This window comes from Macrobrachium nipponense, chromosome 19, assembly GCF_015104395.2.
Source record: "Macrobrachium nipponense isolate FS-2020 chromosome 19, ASM1510439v2, whole genome shotgun sequence".
Classification (NCBI taxonomy): Eukaryota; Metazoa; Arthropoda; class Malacostraca; order Decapoda; family Palaemonidae; genus Macrobrachium; species Macrobrachium nipponense.
The window spans coordinates 9,059,846-9,081,947 of record NC_061088.1 but is presented as its reverse complement, the minus strand read 5'-3'; the positions used below and the strand labels follow the sequence as shown (position 1 = coordinate 9,081,947).

At 38.2% G+C, this 22,102-nt stretch overlaps 1 protein-coding gene across 1 annotated transcript in view; it reads left to right on the top strand.

Annotated features, from left to right (window-relative positions):
* LOC135219249 (mitogen-activated protein kinase kinase kinase 7-like) overlaps positions 1-21,712 on the top strand; it is a 47,220-nt gene extending 25,508 nt beyond the window's left edge. The window contains exon 4 of the mRNA XM_064255856.1: positions 21,514-21,712. Coding sequence (XP_064111926.1) covers positions 21,514-21,697 — 184 coding nt within the window. The 3' untranslated portion in view covers positions 21,698-21,712. The remainder of the gene's footprint in view (positions 1-21,513) is intronic.
* The last annotated feature ends 390 nt before the right edge of the window (positions 21,713-22,102 follow it).

Sequence of the window (22,102 nt, the reverse complement as noted above, 5' to 3'; positions counted from 1 at the left end):
CAACCAATTGTTGTTTTCCGACGCGTCGGAAACAGGTTGGGGAGCGACCCTCGGCTCAAGAGAAATGTCAGGCACCTGGAAGGAGGAACAGGTGACCTGGCACATCAACAAGAAAGAGCTGATGGCTGTTTTGGCTAGCTTTGAAAGCATTCTTGAGCCCTACGTCCTAGCTTTGACAGTTCAGATAAACTCGGACAACACCACGGCCTGGCATACATCAGGAAGCAGGGGGGAACTCACTCCTTCTCCATGTACGAGACAGCAAAAGACCTTCTGCTCTGGGCGGAGGAAAGGAAGATCAGTCTCCTTACCAGGTTCGTACAGGGAGAAAAGAACGTCAGAGCAGACCTCCTGAGCAGGAAAGATCAAGTCCTGTCGGCAGAGTGGACTCTTCACGAGGATGTTTGCCAGGACCTGTGGAGATTATGGGGCAGGCCTCACATAGACATCTTCGCCACAGCCAAGAAATGCGAGGATAGACAACTACTGCTCTCCTATATCAGACCCGAGGGTAGAGTGTCAATAGATGCCTTTCTCCTAGATTGGAAAGGCCTAGACACTTATGCTTTTCTTTTCCTCTTTCAAGATACTGGGAGAAAACTCTCAAGAAGTTTGCAGCAAGGATGACGTTGAGAGCTCCTTTCTGGCCCGCACAAGTCTGGTTCACAGAGGTACTGGAATGGTTAGTAGACATTCCGAGATCTGCTGCCAATCCCTGCCACAGAGGATCGATCTGCTCAGACAACCCCACTCAACAGGTATCACAGAAACCTCCCCGCTCTCGTGTCTGACTGGCTTCAGACTGTCAAAAGTTTGGTCAGAGCGAGAGGGTTTTCTGCAAGAGCTGCAACGGCTATCGCAGCAGCAAGAAGGCCCTCTACCCTTAGAGTCTACCAATCGAAGTGGGACGTCTTTTGGCGGTGGTGTAGGAACCATCACCTTCCCTCTTCCAGTACCTCTGTAACCCAAATAGCAGACTTCTTACTTTTCCTTAGGGAAAAAGGTGGACTGGCGGTATCAACCATTAAAGGATATCGTAGCATGCTGGCTGCAGTGTTTAGGCACAGAGACCTAAACATTTCAGAAAACAAAGACCTTCATGATCTAATAAGATCCTTTGAAACATCCAAGAAGGTTTCGTCAGAGATTATGAGTTGGAATCTGGATGTAGTGCTGCGTTTCCTTAGGTCCCCTAAGTTCGAACCGCCTCAGTCTGCCTCTTTTAGAGACCTCACGAGAAAGACACTTTTTCTCATGGCCTTGGCTTCCGCCAAAGGATTAGTGAGCTCCATGCCCTAGAAGGAGAGTGGGGTTCAAAGGAGATGCAGCGATCTGTGCCTTCCTGCCTTCGTTCTTGGCCAAGAACGAGAACCCTCAAATCCTTGGCCTAGGAGTTTTGAAATCCAAGGTTTATCTGCCCTAGTAGGGAGGAAGCAGAGAGGTCGCTTTGCCCAGTACGAAGTCTAAAGTTTTATCTTCAGAGGAAGAAGAAACTTAAGGGCAATGATGTTAGCCTTTGGTGCTCTGTAAGAGATCCAAGGAGGACTTTATCTAAGAATGCGCTTTCTTTCTTCATCAGAAGCCTGGTGAAAGAAGCACATATGACATGTGATGAAATCAATTCAAGCTCCTGAAGGTCAAAGCTATTGCCACTTCATTGACTTTGTAATAAAAAACATGTCTTTAAGTAATATATGAAAGCGACTTTCTGGCGTTGCAACTCAGTCTTCGCGAACCACTATCTGAGAGACGTCAAAATCACGTATGAAAAGTGCTTTGCGTTAGGCCCATACGTATCGGCGGATTCGGTGCTGGGGCAGGGAGCTGAGTGAAGTAAACCCGGTGTAACCAGAATCAAGGTTTTATTCAGTAAACAATTCCACTACAGTAGTACACTGCAAATAAAAAACACGTTGTTGAACATAAAAATCAATAAACACTTGAGTTAACTAAGAAGGTACATAAATCACACTCCTTATGAAAGACAGTATAACCAAGAATATACACAAGCATATAACATACAAAGGGGCATCATAAGTAACATATACAAAGAATCAAGCATTGTACCATAATCTGGCGAGTCTACAGCTGTAATACAAGACACGTCAGCAAGGAACCACAAAAGTAAACAAAAGCTATAGAGACCACTAATAGAAACAGGTTTATTTTTCCACATTCTTCCTTCTCAGTTAAGTTCACTTGCAGTAATCCTGAAGGTACTTTGAGGTTGCCTCACTCTCTCTGACCTTCGAAGTGGAGGAGGTGAGGCTACCTGTTGAGGGGCTGTACGGGATTCCTGAAGAGTGTCATGCTGAGAAGCAATATCCACATGGGAGAGACGACGTGCATCTCTGGGAGAAGCATTTGCTAACTGACAATTCCTCAGGAACCTCGGACTGAGATACAGGAACCCCAGCATCTGTATTTTCACGGTTGTCACTAGCCATAGGAGCAAGATGTCTTAATGAAACCGTAGTCACCCTACCATCTGGAAGCTTCACATGAGCATACTCGGGGTTCGCCTCTACGATTTCAACCTCATCCACTAAGGGGTCGTTTCTTGCTGTATCTTACATGGCGTTCTCAGGAGAGCAGGCCCTCCTTGGATGAGCCAAGTAGGCAACGATTGGCCGGTGGTGGACCTTCTACTATGCAGGAAAAGGCGCTCATGAGGAGTACAGTTCGTGGAAGTGCACAACAAGGAGCATATACAATGGAGAGCATCTGGGAGAACAGTTTCCCACTGAGACACATCAAGGTTCCTTGTCTTAAGGGCTAATGTCAGAGTTTTCCATATAATTAACCGTTATATTTTTCAGCCTGACCATTCCCTTTAGGGTTATAAAGTGTAGTGTGACTGGTAGCAACACCTTTTCTTCATCAGGAAATCCTTCAGCTCTTTCAGACATAAAACAGCACCCCTGTCAGTGTGGATGTACGCTGGCATGCCAAACAAAGCAAAAAGTTGCACCAAAACAACTGATGACAGTTCTAGTGGTCATATCTGCACAAGGGAAAACAAATGGGAACCTTGAAATTCATCCACAACAGTTGAGGAGGTACTTGTTTCTAGATTGAGAGGGAACTGGGCCTTTGAAATCTAAGTTCAACCTCTCGAAAGGCTGGGTTGCTTTGATCAGTTGTCCCGAGGATTTGATGAATCGAGGTTTGAGCTCTAAAACCACACTTGGCAAGAGGTGTAATTTTCCTCACTTCTACCGAGTAAGGTAGATTCCGCCCCCGGACAAAATGCATCATGCGAGATATCCCAGGGTGACATAGGATTTCATGAAGTTCTCGGAGTTTATCAGAAGTAGTGGCACCACAGATGTGGGAGAGAGCATCAGCTGGTATGTTTTCTGTTCCTGAACGGTATACTATGTCATAGTGAAAACATGAGAGTTCAACTCGCCACCTCGCTATTTTGTCATTCTTTATTTTACTGTTTGATTTAGAGTCAAACATAAACTTTACACTACGTTGTCAGTGATGAGCTTGAAGTGGTGTCCAATTAAGTAGTGTCTCCACTTCCTCAATGCCTCCACTATGGCATAAGCTTCCTTTTCCACTGAGGAATGTCCTTGTTCACTGCGAGTGAGAGTTGCGGGAAAAGAAAGCCATGGGCGATCATTCTGTGTCAGAGTAGCTGCTATCGCATGATCAGAGGGCGTCCATTTCCACAGTGAAAAGAGAGGAGGGTATCAATGGCCATTACCACCACACTAGCAATGTCTTTCGGGGTTCAAGTTCCTGAGAGCTAGCAGTGCTTCAGTGGACAAAGGAAAAACCATTGGCTTGTGTGAGAGGGCGGATTTTCTCTGAAAATTTAGGTATCCATCTTGAGTAATGTGCAAGCAATCCCATGGTCATGCGAAGAGAAGCTGCATCTTTAGGGGGTGAAAGATTCCACAGTGGTTGCAAGCGTTCCGGATCGGGTTTGATTTCCCCATCCGTTACTGAATACCCAAGTAATTTAATGGATCTGACTTTGAAGTTACACTTGTTGTGGTTTAGAGTGAGATTGTACTCCTCAGCCACCTTCAAAAACCTCCGTAAAATCTGGTCATGCTCCTCCTCTGTCTCACCACACACAGTAACATTGTCAAGATAAGCAAAAGTCCCACTTACGTTTTTCTTTCTGAGGATTTCGTCAAGCACATGTTGAAAGCTGCTACTTCCATTTTTATCACTCCAAATGGAATGCGACTGAACTCATAAAGTTTGCCCCCAGCTTCAAATGCAGTGTACGGTCTCTCTTCTTCTCTTATTGCAACCTGATGGTAAGCACTTTTCAGATCTAAGGTACTGAACACCGTTGTACCGTGCAATGTTGTTCACACTCGTCGATATTTTGGCAGGGGGTAGGCATCAAGCTCAGTGAACCTGTTTATGGTACGAGAGTAATCTATAACCATCCTCCTTTTCTGATTCTCCCCTGATGTCACCAGCACTTGAGCCCTCCAAGGAGAATTACTAGGCCTTATTATTCCTTCCGACATCATAACGCTCAGTCGCTCGCTTCAATGACTTCTTTGTCTCAGGAGTATAATCTTGACTTATTAGCCACTGGTTTACAATCTGGTGTCAGGTTCTTGAAAAGGAAAGGAGGGGTCACCTTAACAACACCTATGAACATATCTTCAAGGGAGGTTTTTCTCCTCCAAAATCCATTTCCAGACCAGAATGTTTCCTCAGGAAGTCATGCCCTAGTATCACATCACTACAAATAGCTTTGGTAACCAACCTTGAGTTGCACCACACCGTGGATTAAGGCTCCTCCTTGCAACCTCCAAAGTTCCACAGTGCACAGAAACCTAAGATGTTGAGGACAGGGATTCATCAGACCATCAGAGACTTTCCTCAATGCTCTGGAGACATAGTTAGTTTTGTTTAGGTCCACTACATCATGACGCACAAGCTGTCTGAAACTCCCAGTATCAATAAGGGCACTGACAGAGCTACCATTAAGCTTGAGAGGTGTTATGGATTTTTCAAGACACTTAGGGGAGGCCTCCCACTATTGAAGCTAGCATTGCTGCGGAATGTTTTGGGCTAGATGAGCCACTCACCTGTTTGTCACAGACGGCACACCCTAGCATAATGCCTTGCTTCTTACATTTCAAACACACTGCGTCTTTAGCAGGACATTGAGTCGGGGATGCCGGTTGTTCCCACAAAAAAAAAACATCGAGCACCAGAAGTAGCAGCGAGAAACAGACTCACTGTTATTTTCAGCACTAGATGATTCCTCCTCTCGACTCACTGCTGACACAGCAGCATTGACAAGTTCAGCTGAAGAGTAGGAGGCTGAATGCTTCTGGGCCATTTCCAGAGTGCGGGCCTGTTCATAAGCAGTATTTAGGTTCAGTGTCCTATTCTCCAACAGCGCTGGCGTATTGCACACGAGACCAAACCATTAATGAAGGCATCCCGAACATACTGTACACGCTTCCTCCGCAGTTAGTTTCACTTTTGAATTGGCAGTCCTTAGCAAGTAGCTTCAGTGCCTGCAGGAACTGATCCAGGGACTCACCTGAGTTTTGCCTGCGAGTGGCAAGTAAATGTCTGGCAAATATTTCATTCTTTGGTTTCATGTACAAAGATGTCAGAACCTCTTCAGCCTTCTCATAAGTCTCACACTCAGAAATAAAGTCATACACACTAGGAGCCACATAGTTAGTGAGAAGAACCAGTTTGTCAAGCGTAGGAGTAGTCAGCTGCACTGCTTGAACGAAGTTTGTAAATGTCCTCAGCCAGTGTGTCCACTCCTTGGCGGCCTGGGCAGAGTCCGGGTCCACCTCGAACTGGGGAGGGCGTAGAAGCTGTTCCATGGCGATTGAATTGTTTTACTGAATAAATTTGAAGTAAAACCCGGTATAAACAGAATCAAGGTTGTTTTATTCAGTAAACAATTCCACTACAGTAGTACACTGCAAATAAAAAACACGTTGTTGAACATAAACATAAATAAACACTTGAGTTAACTAAGAAGGTACATAAATCACACTCCTTATGAAAGACAGTATAACCAAGAATATACACAAAGCATATAAACATACAAAGGGGCATCATAAGTAACAATATACAAAGAATCAAGCATTGTACCATAATCTGGCGAGTCTACAGCTGTAATACAAGACACGTCAGCAAGGAACCACAAAAGTAAACAAAAGCTATAGAGACCACTAATATGAAACAGGTTTATTTTTACCACACTGAGATATATCCTTTGTAGTGTATTTTTCCCCCTTGTTTAGTTTTGTAAGTTTTTTGGTTGTTTGAAAGAGCATGCGGGTAGGCATCTCTTTCATGTCGTATGTCTAACAAAGATTAGATTGGTTAGGTGATCAGTTTATGTTTGAGCTCCTTGCAATGATAGTGGTTAGGTTCTGTCATTTAAGAGGGTGAATCCCCTTTGACAAGATCCTGCTTGGATTCTATCAAGTAAGCGGATACCAAATCCCTTTGATAGACCCAAAGAGTCTGTCAGCTGTAGGTCACGCCCTCGCTGAAGCTCTTCAGGCAACGCAGACTAATAGACAGTAACTATGAAGTCTTCTGCCTAAACAGGTAAGAACAAGGTTTTAATTTTGTTTTTTTTACATCCTACAACAGGTGTTGTCCCCCTTTTTCCATGTTAGTATTGCTGTCTCTTTCCCTCCACCAAGGGTTTCAATCAGCTAAGTATATATCTGACAGGAAAGTTCATGTACAAAAATGTTATTGTTAGTATACAATAAGGTTTTGTACATACTTACCTGGCAGATATATACGATTGATCCCGGCCCAGCCTACCCTCAGGAGCCAGGTGGAAGAGAAAATCTGGCTGGAAAGGGGGATTGGTTCATGCAACCGCCACCCAGCGGCGGGTAAGGTAGATCACCTGACCTACCTGTCGCGTGTGCCGCGAGTTTTGAATTCTGTCGTGACGTCAGAGACGTAAGCTAAGTATATATCTGCCAGATAAGTATGTACAAAACCTTATTGTATACTAACAATAATATTTTCAACAATTTTGTTTTGAGGGTTTTTTTTTTTGGTAAACAGTTGACGTCTCTTTTGTCTTTTTCAATTCCCCTGTGATTCGTGAATGTTTCTCGTTATCAAGATTTTCCTGGTCAGATTTGGAACATTTGGTTGAGCTGTCAGATTTCCAACCGAAGCAATCTTTTTTAGCCAGAGCAAGAAGTTTTGTCAGTAGTCGTTAAAGAGGAGTTTTTAACCCTCAAATAGAAGTTTATCTTCTGCCATCGAGCATGGTAGTCTTTGCCCTGGTGTCTCTGGCGGATGTTCTGTAGCTAAGACTTATCCTGCCTATTCCGTGGTGGGAGAATAATTGCTTATGCTTCTGTTGATTGATGACCAGGTGATTTGATTTACCTACAGTGTATAAGTGGTGCAATTTCTTTATGGAGGAGGTTAATTGCTTTCTGTTAGGAGAGGTTAACATATGATTAGTATGTGGAAAATAGAACTTTCATTAGAGCTGTGGCTTGTGTATGTTCACACTTTAATGCAGTTCATGTAAAGGGAGCTACTCTTGAGATTTCTTTCATGCCACCATATATTGGAGGAAGAGAACTAGTACTTTGTACTCTGAGGGTCCCTTTCTAAGTATGGGGCTAGTATTGGGGAAGGACTAGTCATAGGTTTTTCATTTAGAGTCAAAGATATTCTCACTGTTCAGGGTTTTCTTACAGAGAAGTTTTTCCTTTATTTGCGACGTTTATCACAACTGATCACGTCTGAGAGGTTGTCAGTGTTTATAAGAGCTCTTTTTAGTGAAGCAGAGGTCTTGCATTGAGGTCATATGATTTTGGGAAATATTTGACCTAGCAAGAGTCAAGCTTGGGTTCTTTCCTGTTACTTGAACAGGGGTCAACTGGTAGTCTCTTATCAGATTTGATGTTAGTTTAAGCTCTCATGGGAAGGATCTGATCCATTAGATGCCTCAGTTGCAGGTCTGATGCACAATCATGGGAGATTCAGAATTTTGGGAGTTTAAACTGGTAGTGGTCGAGGTCCTGTTATAACTTCATAAGATCCTGAATTTTTACCAATTCATAGGAATATCATAGATGTATATGTCAAGTGGAGCATAAGTAGCAAATTTATTAGACAACCAACCATCTTTTCTTTTTTTAGTTATATATACCTTATATTTCTGCGTATAAGACGACTTTAAATCCTAAAATTCCTCCCTAAAAATTTGGGGGTTGTCTTCACTGCAATACTAAAGATCAAACCTTGTATCTGTAGGCTAGCCTCGGCCTTGGTGCTATAGCCTAACCACCAACATACATAAAGCTTCACTTTATGAAATAAAATGATAATAAAGGTAATAAAACCAATTACCATATATATTATTTGATGTATATCTTCATAACAAATCACCTATTTGAGGAATAATTCAAAATCAATGAAAGAAAACTTTTATCCATGCAATTCTAGCTGAGAAAATGTAAATACCGAGTTACGGTTGCGCTGACAGCAACATTCATCTTTCAGTAACCTTTAAGAAATTTCAATAGTAGTGTAATCTCAGTAGTAATAATATTTATGATAACATAATAGTATTAATTTTTCATCAAAGGTTTTCATACATATCACAAGATTGATCACATGTACCATCATCTTAAGGATTCTACATTCCAGTCTGGTTCTGGCGAGTCAAATTCGGCTTCGTCGTCAATATACAAATTGTAACTAGTTTTTTTCGAACAATTCAGGCATTATGAACGATGATTGTGTACAATTATTATCGTTCATTATTGTAGTATTATTAGTGGTTGTTTGAGAATGGCGATGAAACATAAACAAAACAATGGTTTTACCGCGACCTTCTGTATAAAAAACGTATAGACTCGGCTTTGTTAAACCCAACTTTGATCATTTACGAAAGGAATGTATATATCTTTGAATAAGTTTCATTCAGCAACTAAAGATAGTGATGATATCGGTAAAACGCGATCAGCTTAGACTGTAAACAACCTAGAATTGCAAATGGTGCATCATCGTTTTGTTCTTATAATGTAATACAATAATACATGTAATATGATTACAGTAAAAACATGTTTTATTTAAATTATCATTATTCTCAATACAACTATTATTCGACTTTTGCAAGTGGATATCTATCAGTGTAAAACCTGACCGAGGCAATTCTCTCTCTCTCTCTCTCTCTCCACTACAGAATTCCAGTTTTTAGAATTCTGAATGAAGCAATTATTGTAAACATTTATTGGCATAAACATCCGAATTGAGAAACAGCTGATTGCTAACGTCCTTTACTGTAACTATCGAGGTTTGTTAAGAGCTCTGTTAAAATTGTTAAACCCTGCCGATTCTCAATAAGTAAAAATAAAATACATTGTTGTTCATTTCTCATGCAGTGGAGATTTCAAGAAAGAATACTAGTAAATTAGAGCTGCAGGTTATAGCCGAGGGTGAATTAAAACAAATAGCGGCCAGTTGGCAGTGATGTTTAGAACTGGAGAAATCTCCCACTCAATGCTTATACAATGAAGTAATATGTGCACGTTTTCAACCAAATTTCGTTATGATAAAAGGTATCTCTGAATTATATTTCTCCTAACAAATAATTGCAATGAAGATATCGATAATACTCAAATCAGCCGAGATTTTGAGAATGTAAACAATATCAAATGCAAATGATTTACATGACGCTGTTTTATATTCCGTAATACAGTAACGATATGATAATAGTAATACTGTTATTGGATACAAAAAGCAAAACAACCTTTATTTAACTCATCATTATCATTAATATAGTTGTACTGTTTAATTTTTTCAAAATAATCACTTTTATTTTTCTCCAAAATCATTTCAATTTGAAATTTAGAAGCCGTCCTATACTACAGATATGAGATAAATTCATGAAAATTTCCCATGATTTTTGGCCTTGTCTTATCTAAAGGTCGTGTTATACGCGGAAATATATGGTATTCACCTCCTTATAGTAATTATGTTTCTGGTATTGTTGTAATTATCAGTCTTTGCATCAGTTAGGCTATATAGAAGTTCACAGAAATTATTCTTTGCTTTCTGCTTTTGTTCATGACTAGGAAAATGGACATTCCAGTTGCCAGTAGGAAACATAAACAAAACAATGGTTTTGGAAAGGAGACAAACCAATTTGGGTTGTAAATCTACCAGATACAAGACAATGGATTGCCATCTTGTATAAACTAACAGCCAAATTTTAAAGTAATGTGCTTTTTCTTAGATAAATGAACACACCTCAAGCCCAATAAAGTCCTGTCGCCAAAAGAAAAGTGAACGGATTGTAGACAGCATATTTGGTAGTGTCCTTTCACTCACCTGCCACCAATTAACTTTCTTGTTATCAGTTTCCACCACAACCATTTACAAGTGAATTGGGAATACTATTATATAAAAGACTTAAGGTTTGTGGTTATAGAAAAAAATTCAAACATCTTTAAATTTTTTTTATTTGGAAGCAAAAATGTATAAAGAAAAGCTGCCCCACACCATCCTCTTATGTACTATAGTAAACAGATAATGTCTAGCCTAGGCCACTAAGGATAGGTTAAGGCTATGAAATTGCTTATCTGAAACTAGGCTATGAACTTTGCTTATAAAGTCACAGATGTAAGTTCAAATTGTTTACATTGTATTTTGCCCTTTTAGTTTTTGTTTCTCTTTAGGCTAAAAGTGTGATATGTAGGGTAAGGTAAAGTAATTGCTAGTATGGCTAGGATTTTTTTTTGGTAACTAAGCAAGGCTAAGCATTGGTATATTCCCTTAACAGATTTTTCACATTGCATTAAGATCTGTTGTATTCTGTAATAGAAAGAGATTAGATATTTTATGAAACTATACAAAGCCTTTCTGTTTCAGGTTAATGCTTTTCACAACGAAGTGCAGCAGTTAGCTCGTGTTAATCATGAAAATATTATTCATCTCTATGGTGCCTGCATGTCTGATGCTCATAAGTGTCTTGTGATAGAATTTGCAGATGGAGGTTCTCTATATCATTGTAAGTTGATGATATACAGTAAATAAAACTTGTACAGGTATTTTTGAATTCTTATGATTTTTGTGTGCAATTCAGTTGTTCCTCTGTATAGTATGCATTATACAATAGCAGATGCATGCCAGGTCATCATGTCAGTTCCTTGAATGGTTGAATTACCCAAATAGCTTTTGAAAATCACATGCAAAGTATGTATATTTAATTTTTTTATTTCATTGAGCAAATGAAAGTGATCATTATCATCATTAATGTGCCTATGTAAGGTTTTCCCTTGACAAGGTTAGTTGTAAAATGAAGGCTTATTCTGTTTTAATAAATTCTCTCATGATTTGTAGTTTTATAATTTTTTAGTTTAGCAAAATAATGACAATACAATTTGACATGTTCACCTGTACTCTATATCATTCATGAACTTTTTTAGGTGATGATAATAATTTATATTTCTGTTTCTCTTTCTTCAGTACTGCACAGTTCTCATAAAAACAGAATACATCACTTAGCACATGGAATATCTTGGCTGTTACAGTGTGCAAAAGCTGTCTCATATCTCCATGCTATTCATCCCAGACCATTGCTACACAGGTATTGCTATGATGTGTATTATGGCAGATCGTTAGTAGATCCTGTGGTACTTTATACCCTCACGTTTAGTGTTGTCCTGTATTCTAAATTTTTCTTTTCAATTTTTTTTTAATTTTATTTCTGAAGAACTTCCTGTCATGTGGTCATTAAAGCTCTGGTAATTTCTTCAGTGTAGGGGAATTGTATGGCTGTTTTGCAAGTCGTATCACGTTGTTTTGTGCCCAGATCATACCAGTTTTTGCTCTTCATCATGTACATTATATGCAGTAAAGGTGACCCTGAATAAAAGTCGAGTAACTCTTAACCAGTTAATGTATTTTAGAGTGGGACTTTACATTACAGTATTTATCGTTCGTAGGAGCATGATCTTTTGATCCTTAATCAGTAAAATGATTACTGTATAGAATTACTATTACTTTAGGGTTTAAAAAATGTATGAAGCAGTGTAGAAACAGATAATTCTGTGTATAGTTGCCAAGGGAGCTGAATAAGTATCCTTTATTTTACAGAAGTGGAAAATATGGTGTTCTAAATTGAATATGTGTATTTCAGATTTTCCATGTAAGGCAATTATAAATGCTGTAATATATAATTTGACTAAAAATATTTCACTACTCTTATTATATACAACTCATATCTCATTTACCCTGGATGAGGTTGGGAACTAGGCAGTGTTATTTTTTGCTTTTGATTATGTATTAGCTAAAGGAATGTTTAAGCTATTGTTTGTAATGAACAGTAAACTGTCAGTTATGATAACTCATTCTTAGCCTAGCATACTTATATTCACTAGTAATTTACCAATCCTTACTAAAAGCATATTCATCTGCTGCTTCATGTAAGTGACTCGCTACTATTTTTTAACTAGTATTATGTCATTGATGTTTACCCTATAGTATTCTTTTCATTATGTATGATAAATTCATAAACTAACTAAGTCTATGGGCATAACCAGCCCCGTTTCACGGGCAGAACCAGCTCCATTTCAGGAATCCCTTCTCATTCCCACACCACCCCCTTTGGAGGGGGGGAGGTAGCGATGAAACTCCATTGTAAACCATCTTAGGGGCCCCCCACTATAACCCTGCTAAGTTTCATGCCCATCAGACATAACTGAAAGACAGATGGGCGGACAGACATAACGCCCATTATAGTATACATAGTAAGATTGTGATATCATTCCTTTACACAATTTGTCCTTTCACTTATACCAGAAAATGAAGAGAGTAACATATTTCATGATGGTGTAATAATATTGCTTACGAATGGTAATTTATCTCTCTATGCCTCCATTTGTTTCTTTTGCTGTTGGTTAGTAATTTTTGGGGCTGGTGTTTGGACTTTTATCTCAATGGTTGTAGAAGCTTCCTCTGGATTACTTTTTTGGATTATGAGTGTGTGTCTTTCTTCTTGTTTTATGGTTTGAAATGTGATCACAGTGAAGTGTGCTAGATCCCTGTGAGAGAAACGTGAATATCAAAGATGTAATGAGTGTGACAGCATGTTGTTTTTGCCAGGGTCTGGTGTGCTCTCGGTATTTGGCCTATGTTTAGTGTTATATTTGGTCACCTTCCCAATGGAAGAAATTTGGGCCCAAGGAGAAGAAGTCCAAGAGGGTTTTGTCAGTGTTGTTGGGAGGTAATATTTCTCCATTCAAAATTCCACGCCTTCATGAATAGACTCCTTTGGTGACCCCTGCTCCAACTGCTGAGACCATTCCTTCTCTCTTGAAATCTTCAACTGAAAACCTAGATGGACAGAGTCAAAAGACAATACACCAGGTGGGTTCCAAATAAAAATCAACTTGCAGAGAGGGACAAGTTATAGGAAAAGGTGATAAATAGGTATGCAGGAATAGGCAATAAAACCAATACTATATCTGAAATCATGAGACATCAGCAGAAAGCAGGAATGAATATCACCTTGCTTAATCATTTAGAGATTAGAAGGTTCCACAACTGCACCAGGTAAACTATTCCATATTTTAGTTGCAACTAAGACAAAACTCCTAAGAACTGAGTATATACTGTAATCTCAATTATCTGGATTCACTTTATCCAGCCCTTGTCATTATCCAAGACAACTGGACCAGGGACCAAAGAAATATATATTTAAATTTCAAAATAATGTTTTAAACTCTCTCTGATGGTTGACAATGCTGTGCAGCCTAAGGAAGTGTTGGTAACACTTCTTACACTCATAAAGAGACTGAAAAACGGTGTTGGGGGTATGGGAAGCCTAGAAAAGTGTCCTAGGTGGGAGGGAAGGGTCAGCTGGCTGGGTGCCATGGGAGAGGAGTAGCAGATGGTTGTTTTGGAAGGTGGGGTGGAGTAGGGGAAGGAGTTTTGCTGGCTGGGAGTGGTGTGGGAATGCAGTATGGGATGGATGGAGTATGGTAGGCAAGGCAGGCATTTGACCTTAATGGAGCTTTTTTGTTTTCATGTTGTTAATATTTATGTTTTCTTCACATTTATGAAAGGATATGCACAGTATTCTACATATCCTTTAATAAGAAACATCAAGGACAAAGCAAAAAACAAGGAAAGAGAAACAACTGTCGTATTTCATACATGAAAGCCTATAACACACACCCCCTTCCCTTTTTTTATTTTTATTTTATGCTATTCTCATTTTTATTTTAACTGTATTTTCTAATTTTTTATTTTGTTTTTTTCTTTTATAATTTGACACTGCATAAAAGATGAAATAACAATCAAATTTACAGCCGAAGGAGATAAACATATTCAACATCCCTTACCTTGTGTGTGCATACATGCACACACTCCTTCCCGTTGGTTGTTGGCAGCAGAGACAAGTTATAAATTGCTCAATGTTATGCCAACATCTAAAAATTGTAATTTTATATATTTTTGATTAGAGATGAAATATAAACTGGTAAAATATTCTTGTGTACTGTTATGATATGAGCAATAATAATCATACCATACTAATAGTCAACTAAACTTGTAATGAATTATAGTATGTACTGTACTAAAGTTCCTCGTTGGACGAGTGGATTTTGCACTTGGTTACCAATCCGGTGGTCCGAAGTTCGATTCTCGGCTCGGCCAACATGGAATCGGGGAAATTTATTTCTGGTGATAGAAATTCATTTCTCGATATAATGTAGTTTGGATCCCACAATAAGCTGTAGGTCCTGTTGCTAGGTAACCAATTGGTTCTTAGCTACGTAAAAATATCTAATCCTTTGGGCCAACCCTAGGAGAGCTGTTAATCAGCTCAGTGGTCTGGTAAAACTAAAGATATACGTACTTAACTCTACAGTAACTCAAGCAAAGCATGATAAGTCTATCCTAATGTTAAGACCGAGGGTTTGTTCCGCACTTGAACAAATGACAAATTTTTAATCAATTGGTATTTTTCATATCTAACAAACCTGAGGTCTTATGTTTACTGCCCACCTCTAGCTGCCCCTCTCTCTTTTCCTGGGTTGGGGGAAAGACTAGCGCGTCACGAGGTTCTATGCCTGGTCGGTGACCAGCTTCCACCTCTTATACTCATGGGTTGCCAGATGCCACAGATTCCTTGCTTTACAGTCCTTGTTTTTAAACGGTTTCCAGCTGGCGCAAGAAAATTATCGTATTGTTAAGACCTCAGTTTTGTTAGCTATGAAAAATATGTGATAAAAAATTTGTCATATTAAAGGCAACTCATGATATTGTGCTGTTGTGGTTTTGTTTTCTCTTAGGAATAATGTTATTCAATTGAAGGGGTATGGAGCAAAAGCAGTGTTTTACTTCAACAATCTTGGGGAGTAAATCAGAATATCTACAGTGTACTTAAGTATATCTTAGTTTTACCAGACCACTGAGCTGATTAACAACTCTCCCAGGGCTGGTCCAAAGGATTAGATATTTTTGCATGGCTAGGAACCAATTGGTTACCTAGCAACAGGACCTACAGTTTATTGTGGGATCCAAACCACATTATATCGAGAAATGAATTTCAATTAGCAGAAATAAATTCCTCTGGTTCTGCGTTGGCGCACAATATCTACTTACCCTAAATATTCCTTTGTTACACATTTTATTTACAAGAACTTTCCAGTCAATACAGTTTAATTGTATCGCTGCAGACAATGCCTAACTGAATAAACCTACAATTAATATTATTCCATTCCCTATCATTTAGTTCATGATGATGATCATACTTACACTTGCTTAATGATGTTTATGAATTATTGTTTACAACAATTTCAAAGATAACTTTAGCTATATGAATAGATCACAACGAATAAAAACAATGCACATCAAGCAAGTATTCAGTTACTTCATATTCTGCATATACAAAAACAAACTAATTGTTTCCAGGCAGTTTTAAATTGTATACAAGCACTATACACAGTTTACCAACAGTATTCCTTAAACTTTGGACAATAGTCTTGTGGTTCTAGAGGCTAAGGCTTTATCCGAGTGAAGTAGGCATGTACTTGAACATTTATAACTTCATACGAATCTCTCATCGCGGCAACCCCTCTTACCACATCACACCTGCATTGGTAAAGGGTTTCCATTTATCATAACAGTAGAGAGAACAAGGACGTTGAGTGAAAAAATTTGTTAAAGAATTATTTAATTATTGCACTCAAACTGGCCAATATATGGTCACCACAGTCCTCCTTGCTGTCAGTCCTTGTCCTCACTTCACAATTCAAGCTAACCATATCATTTATTTGCCCTAACATTTTCATAATATTTTATCCAGCAAATTACTGTCACAGGTTGATATTTGGTTAACTGTTCTAAAAGTCCCTTAAACTATCTGACTACAGCACTTACCGTAACGGCGTCAATAACCTCGTCGTTGCGACGCCAGTAAGAACTAACAAATCAATCAATACTTACTGTAAATCCTTTTGAACTCTTCAATCTTTGTGCTTAATTCTCATAACACTTCATCAACATTATCCAGCGCTTCCTGCATGTTATTCATCCTAACTAAATTGTCATAGCCTTCTTTGTCAGAGTTGTCATCTTTCCTAACTGTAAAATGCAATTACAAATATATGAATCTATTCATTATCTATTTCAAATTCTTCAGCCTTTACTCCTATGTTTACACTATCCCTCCTCTTGCTACTATTTTCCATCTTCCTAGCCGTAACACTACTAAAACTAGTTTTTTCTCTTTGGCAAACATTCATCTTGCTTACTTGTATCATCATCTCTCTTTTGCCTGCATTCATTCACACTTTCTACCACTGAGGCTGAAGGAAGGTTCATCTTAATGAACCCTCTCCATACGTCTCTGACTCCACTCTCCATTTGCCCAATTCACACTTTGTTGCATACTGAACCTCTTACACACTACTGCCACTTGTCTTACTATCCCACAGATCGCACATTTTTTCTTAGTCCTGTCAGACATACGGGCGAAATGACCTATCCTTCAGCAATTTCCACTTACACCTACAGACCTTTGCGATTCACAATTTTCGTCTACATTCTTAACTTCCTACATTTAAAACATCAGACTTACTCCACCTCTCTGCATTCCCTCACACGATGTCCTACCTAGCCACATGTGTAAAACAGACTCCTTATGTACATCTACATTAGCCTATCCGATGTCTTTCTCTTCCCTACCTACAGTGTTTAACCTCTGTCACTCCTCTTTCATACTAGTAGACATTTCCTTTGCCCACTTCTGTTCCCACTTACTCTTTGTCCAAAGCTCACACTTATACTTCTATCCTGCCTTGTATACTACTACTTCTCCTAATACTTCAAGCATTCTTATATTCCATAGTTCTCATCATGTTCCTACATTGTATATTACTACTTATAATATATCTATCATTTTTACAATCTATGTTCATTCCATACTCATTCAGCTCTCTTCCAAAACCATTCCTAGCCACCAAAGAATAGCCTACCACTGTATCCCTGTACGACCCCCACACTTTCTTATTCTGCACTCCGTGCACTCTCCCCACAAATGCACTAATAGAAATTGACTGTTTATGTCACTTGTAAATGGCAGTTTAAAAATCTGACTTTTCAAAGCTTTAGAATTTCTTCTTACTCCATCTCATAGCTGTACTATCCCATACATTTACTATAATTACAAAACTTATCTGTGCTCTTTAGAGATTGTAAAATGTCCTCTCGATGTTATCTACAAGAAAGATTAAAACTACTCTCAATCCAATAAAGTTTTATTAACTTATTATTGATGCTTTTAATTGTACATCTTGAAGTATTTTATCTCTATCATGATTAGAACCCCATTGGTTTAAAATATACCAGATAGTAATCATATGAAACTATGAAACTTAATATGTCGAGATTAAAGTAGTAAAAGCACACCTGTCCTAGAATCTCAAATTGTGCTGTATTGGAGTTTGTTTAATATCACTGTACTATCTATGAGTATCTTAGATTGGAGTGTGGTGACTTATTTAGTACCAGCAGGCACAAAAATGAGACAGCTTTGTTTTGGGTTCATGAAGTGATCCAACTTGCTTATGGGTTGTTTGGTGAGCAAGTTTATCTTATTGCCCATCATCACCTTCATGATGGGCAGTTTAGTTGGTAACGTGTTGGCCTCGTAATCTCGGAGACCAGCGTTCATTCCCCATCAAAGGACAAATAGTGTCTATCGGATGGTTACTGCCATGAGTGACATCATAGCAGGGGTTGGGTGGTTGGGGTTACCTGGCTGATGTCCGGGCAAGAGGCTAGCCTGTGGAAGGAATGCAACCACCAAACTTTAATTTTAACTATGAGGCACATCTCAGTTGCACATTTATTGAGGGGAGGTGTCTGGTACCACCAGACCACCACCACCTCAGCCTACCACAAGGATATCACCCACAAGTTGTGGGACACTTCCTTAGGACTTATGGCTACTCAATACTTGCATATCTTATTGAGTTCCATTGAGTAGAAATCTCTCTCTCTCTCTCTCTCTCCCTCTCACCCTCACTCTCTATCCTCGCTCTCTCTCTATCTTCTCTCTCTATCTCTCTCTCTCTCTCTCTCTCTCCTCTCTCTCATCCACTGGTGTATGTAGTCTGAATCAGGTATGTTACACAGCAGAGCTTCTTGTCTCTTGCTTATGGTAGTAGATTTGACTCCTTTCTTGGCCTTTAACAAGGGGAACATCAAAGCATTATCATCTTTTGGTCTTGTTGCAATAATATTACCGAGTTGGCACGCCCGTTTCTTAAAACAACATTGGTCACAAGCCCTGTCAACCTCAACTAGTCTGTACAGTATATGTTGCAGAAGTCATCCTCCTCATGCTCACAAACATGAATGAGAAGATGGCAATTCTAGGTGGTAGAAACAGCTACTTATCATGCTCATGGGCAATACCCACATAGAAGTGTCTATATAGAGAAGATGAAAATTTTTATCTTCGTAGGAACAGAACACAGTTTTTAAAGGTATATTTCAAGTTTTGTATATCTAAAAACAGTCTTCATACACCCTCTTCTTTACCATCCCTGCATCCTTGCTGCTTAACCTGAGAACTGCTACAAGCCTCTTGAGTGGCTGTAAGAGGAACAGCTATAAGCCTCTTCAGAGCGCCATTTGCTATCTCTTCTCATATATTCCCTCATGACATTTCTCAAGTATCATTATTTTTTCATGATAAAACTATTTGTTTTGTAAAATATTTAATATTTAGAACTTTATCTTACTCATATATATTTATGTATAATAAAAAAAATTTCCCATAGAACAAATGTAACTTTTACTCAAAGGAAATTAGTGAAATCTAGTTCTGTTCAGTCAAAACTTGTTTTATATTGATATATTGAAAACATGCACAGTAAAAAAAACATACTATATACACACACATACACAATATCACAACATAATATCCTGCTCAGTAAGGGAAGTAAAAGTTGCGGCAACTCAAAAACGACAGCAGCACCCTGTTGCCTAGTGTAAATTGTGGCAACACTCCGGAATGTTTTTGTGTAATAAACATTCCATGATAGTAAGTGTTTATATTTTGTATTGGGTATATCAGAAACTCTGTTTTGATAACAATGAAAGCGACTTACGTATTGTTTTCTGTGTTTTTGTTTGTTTGTCACACAGAGAAAGAGAGAGTGTCACAATAATCTTTTTATGAAACATCTTATGTAGTGTATATTCATTACTTAATTCCATGATAAGAATTTTCTATATCTTTTGTATATTCTTGCAATAAGTTAGGGTGGTGGTTGTGGTTTTGGTATGGGACGTATTATACGGATGCTTACGAGAAAACCAAAAACAAAACCATCAATAAAATTAAATGAAAATCTACTGTAATTAGTCTGACTGATATCAAATAACCCCTAGGTCATATGTTTACTTAAGGTTATTCGAATTAGTTACTAGGTGTGTTTTTTTATATAAAACTTCAATAATCAGAAATACCCTGTAGGGGCTAGTGCTGTCAGTGCACCTCATTCGGTGCAATTTAGACAGTACTTAAGGTTCTTTGCAGCGTCCCTTTGACCCCTACTGTACTATCATTCCTTTTACTGTACCTCTGTTCATATTCTCTCTTTACCATCTTACTGTCCACCCTCTCGTAACAATTGTTTCATAGTGCATCTGCGAGGTTTTCCTCCTGATACACCTTTACAACCTTTTACTGTCAATTTCCATTTCAGCACTGAATGGCCTTAGTTGCCCCAGTGCTTGGCATAATGCCAAAGATCTATATAAAAAATCAGAAATAAGTTTGTTTCATAATTACAATAATTGCTTTTTATGAAATTTAAATACCAAAGTATTTTTTTTGTTATAACTATTATATAATATGTTTGCAAAAGACAGAGATTCCAATATTGTTTTCCACTTTGAATATGTTAGGAATTTATGGAAGTAATATAGAATATTCTCTAAATATTATATATAATTTTAACCTACTTTACAATAATAGTAATGGTAATAATAGTTATTATAATAATGGATAGAAAAATTACTTACAAAGCAAATAAAATATTTGTGAACAATAAGTGCTACTATAGCAACTAGAAAGATCATTCATTTTTCTAGAAGGGAAAAAATTCTACATTCTAGGATTTGAAAATGAAAAGTAATTTTAATTTTCAATTTACTCCCAGATATACAGTATAATAAGTTGAAATGCTTACATGTCAAAAATAGGCTAAAATATCACAACATAACAAGGATTGTTGTAAGTAAAAATAGGCTATTATCTACCGGGCCCGAAAACAAGCTTGTTATACCCAGTGGGTCCTGGTTATACCCAACACCTTCCCCACCCATGAGTAACAGCTGACTGACCCACTACTACCTTACCACTTTTTCATTAGGCAAAATGCCACATCGCCCATTAAAATTAACTTTGTTTATAACAAAATTACAAAGAGAAACAGGGAAAATATATTTTGTTAATGCATGCATGAGATAATGACAAAGCCTTTGGTAAAGATATGTATGAAATTCTGAAGAGTAGCATTTTTGTCAAAATAGCTGCAACACGGGACTGTTGTAAAATGTTGGCGCATTTCCCGGGTTAATGAAGAAGTAATGGATGACAGTTGAGTGAGTGGATGGTGCTTTCATCCCCTGTCCTACCTGCTGCTAATTAACTAACTTGTCATCAAGTGTCAATAACCAAACAAGCTTGCTGTATAAGTTAAGCAATAAGGAAGACTTCTTGGAAGTCTTGTTTGTTTATCAAGGACAAATTAAATTTATTTTAACCAACAAAGCCCATTTAATGTCTTTTATTTGCTTACACTTTTGGATACACTCATTCTTGTAAACATTGAATTCAAATGAAGAGAGACTAGGTGGGAACTGAACCTACTCATCGGAACGAAAGTGAATTAAGTAGTACATAGGAATGGGACTACATAATAATTCATTATTGTTATTATTGTTATTATAGTTATTATGTATTATTATTATTTTCAGGGACCTTAAGCCTCCAAATCTTCTCCTTACCAAAGGTGCAAAAGTCCTGAAACTCTGTGATTTTGGAACTGCATGTGAACTGAGTACCATAATGTCTGACAATCGGGGATCAGCAGCTTGGATGGCCCCTGAGGTTTTTGAAGGTTTGTTTAGTCTCTTGTTGAATTTTTTCACTGGCCTTTAATAAGTCTTTTTTATATTGTTTATAAAGGAATTTTATGTCTTAGTCACTGTTTCATCCTCAAAGCAATTATCCTTTTGGTTCCCACCATGACTCCACAAGACAGATCATTTAACCTCAATAATTCTCTCATAGCTGGCTTTGACCAGAAAAAGCACCTGTTGGCACAATGATTAGAGTGAAAAAGGACTAAGGTAGGTTCTTTACCCAGGCGAGCCTTTATTAAGCTCGGAGGTCTAGATAAACTAATCCTTTATAATAATGATCATAATAATAATATACCATGGCTTATTATGTTTATGCATATGTAAACAAGCATTGAGGTGTAAACTGTTTAATTAAATGGTCCAAGCCCTTTAGAATGAATGTAATTTGTTTAAGAAAATGAGAGTTAATTTTCTGTGTAGG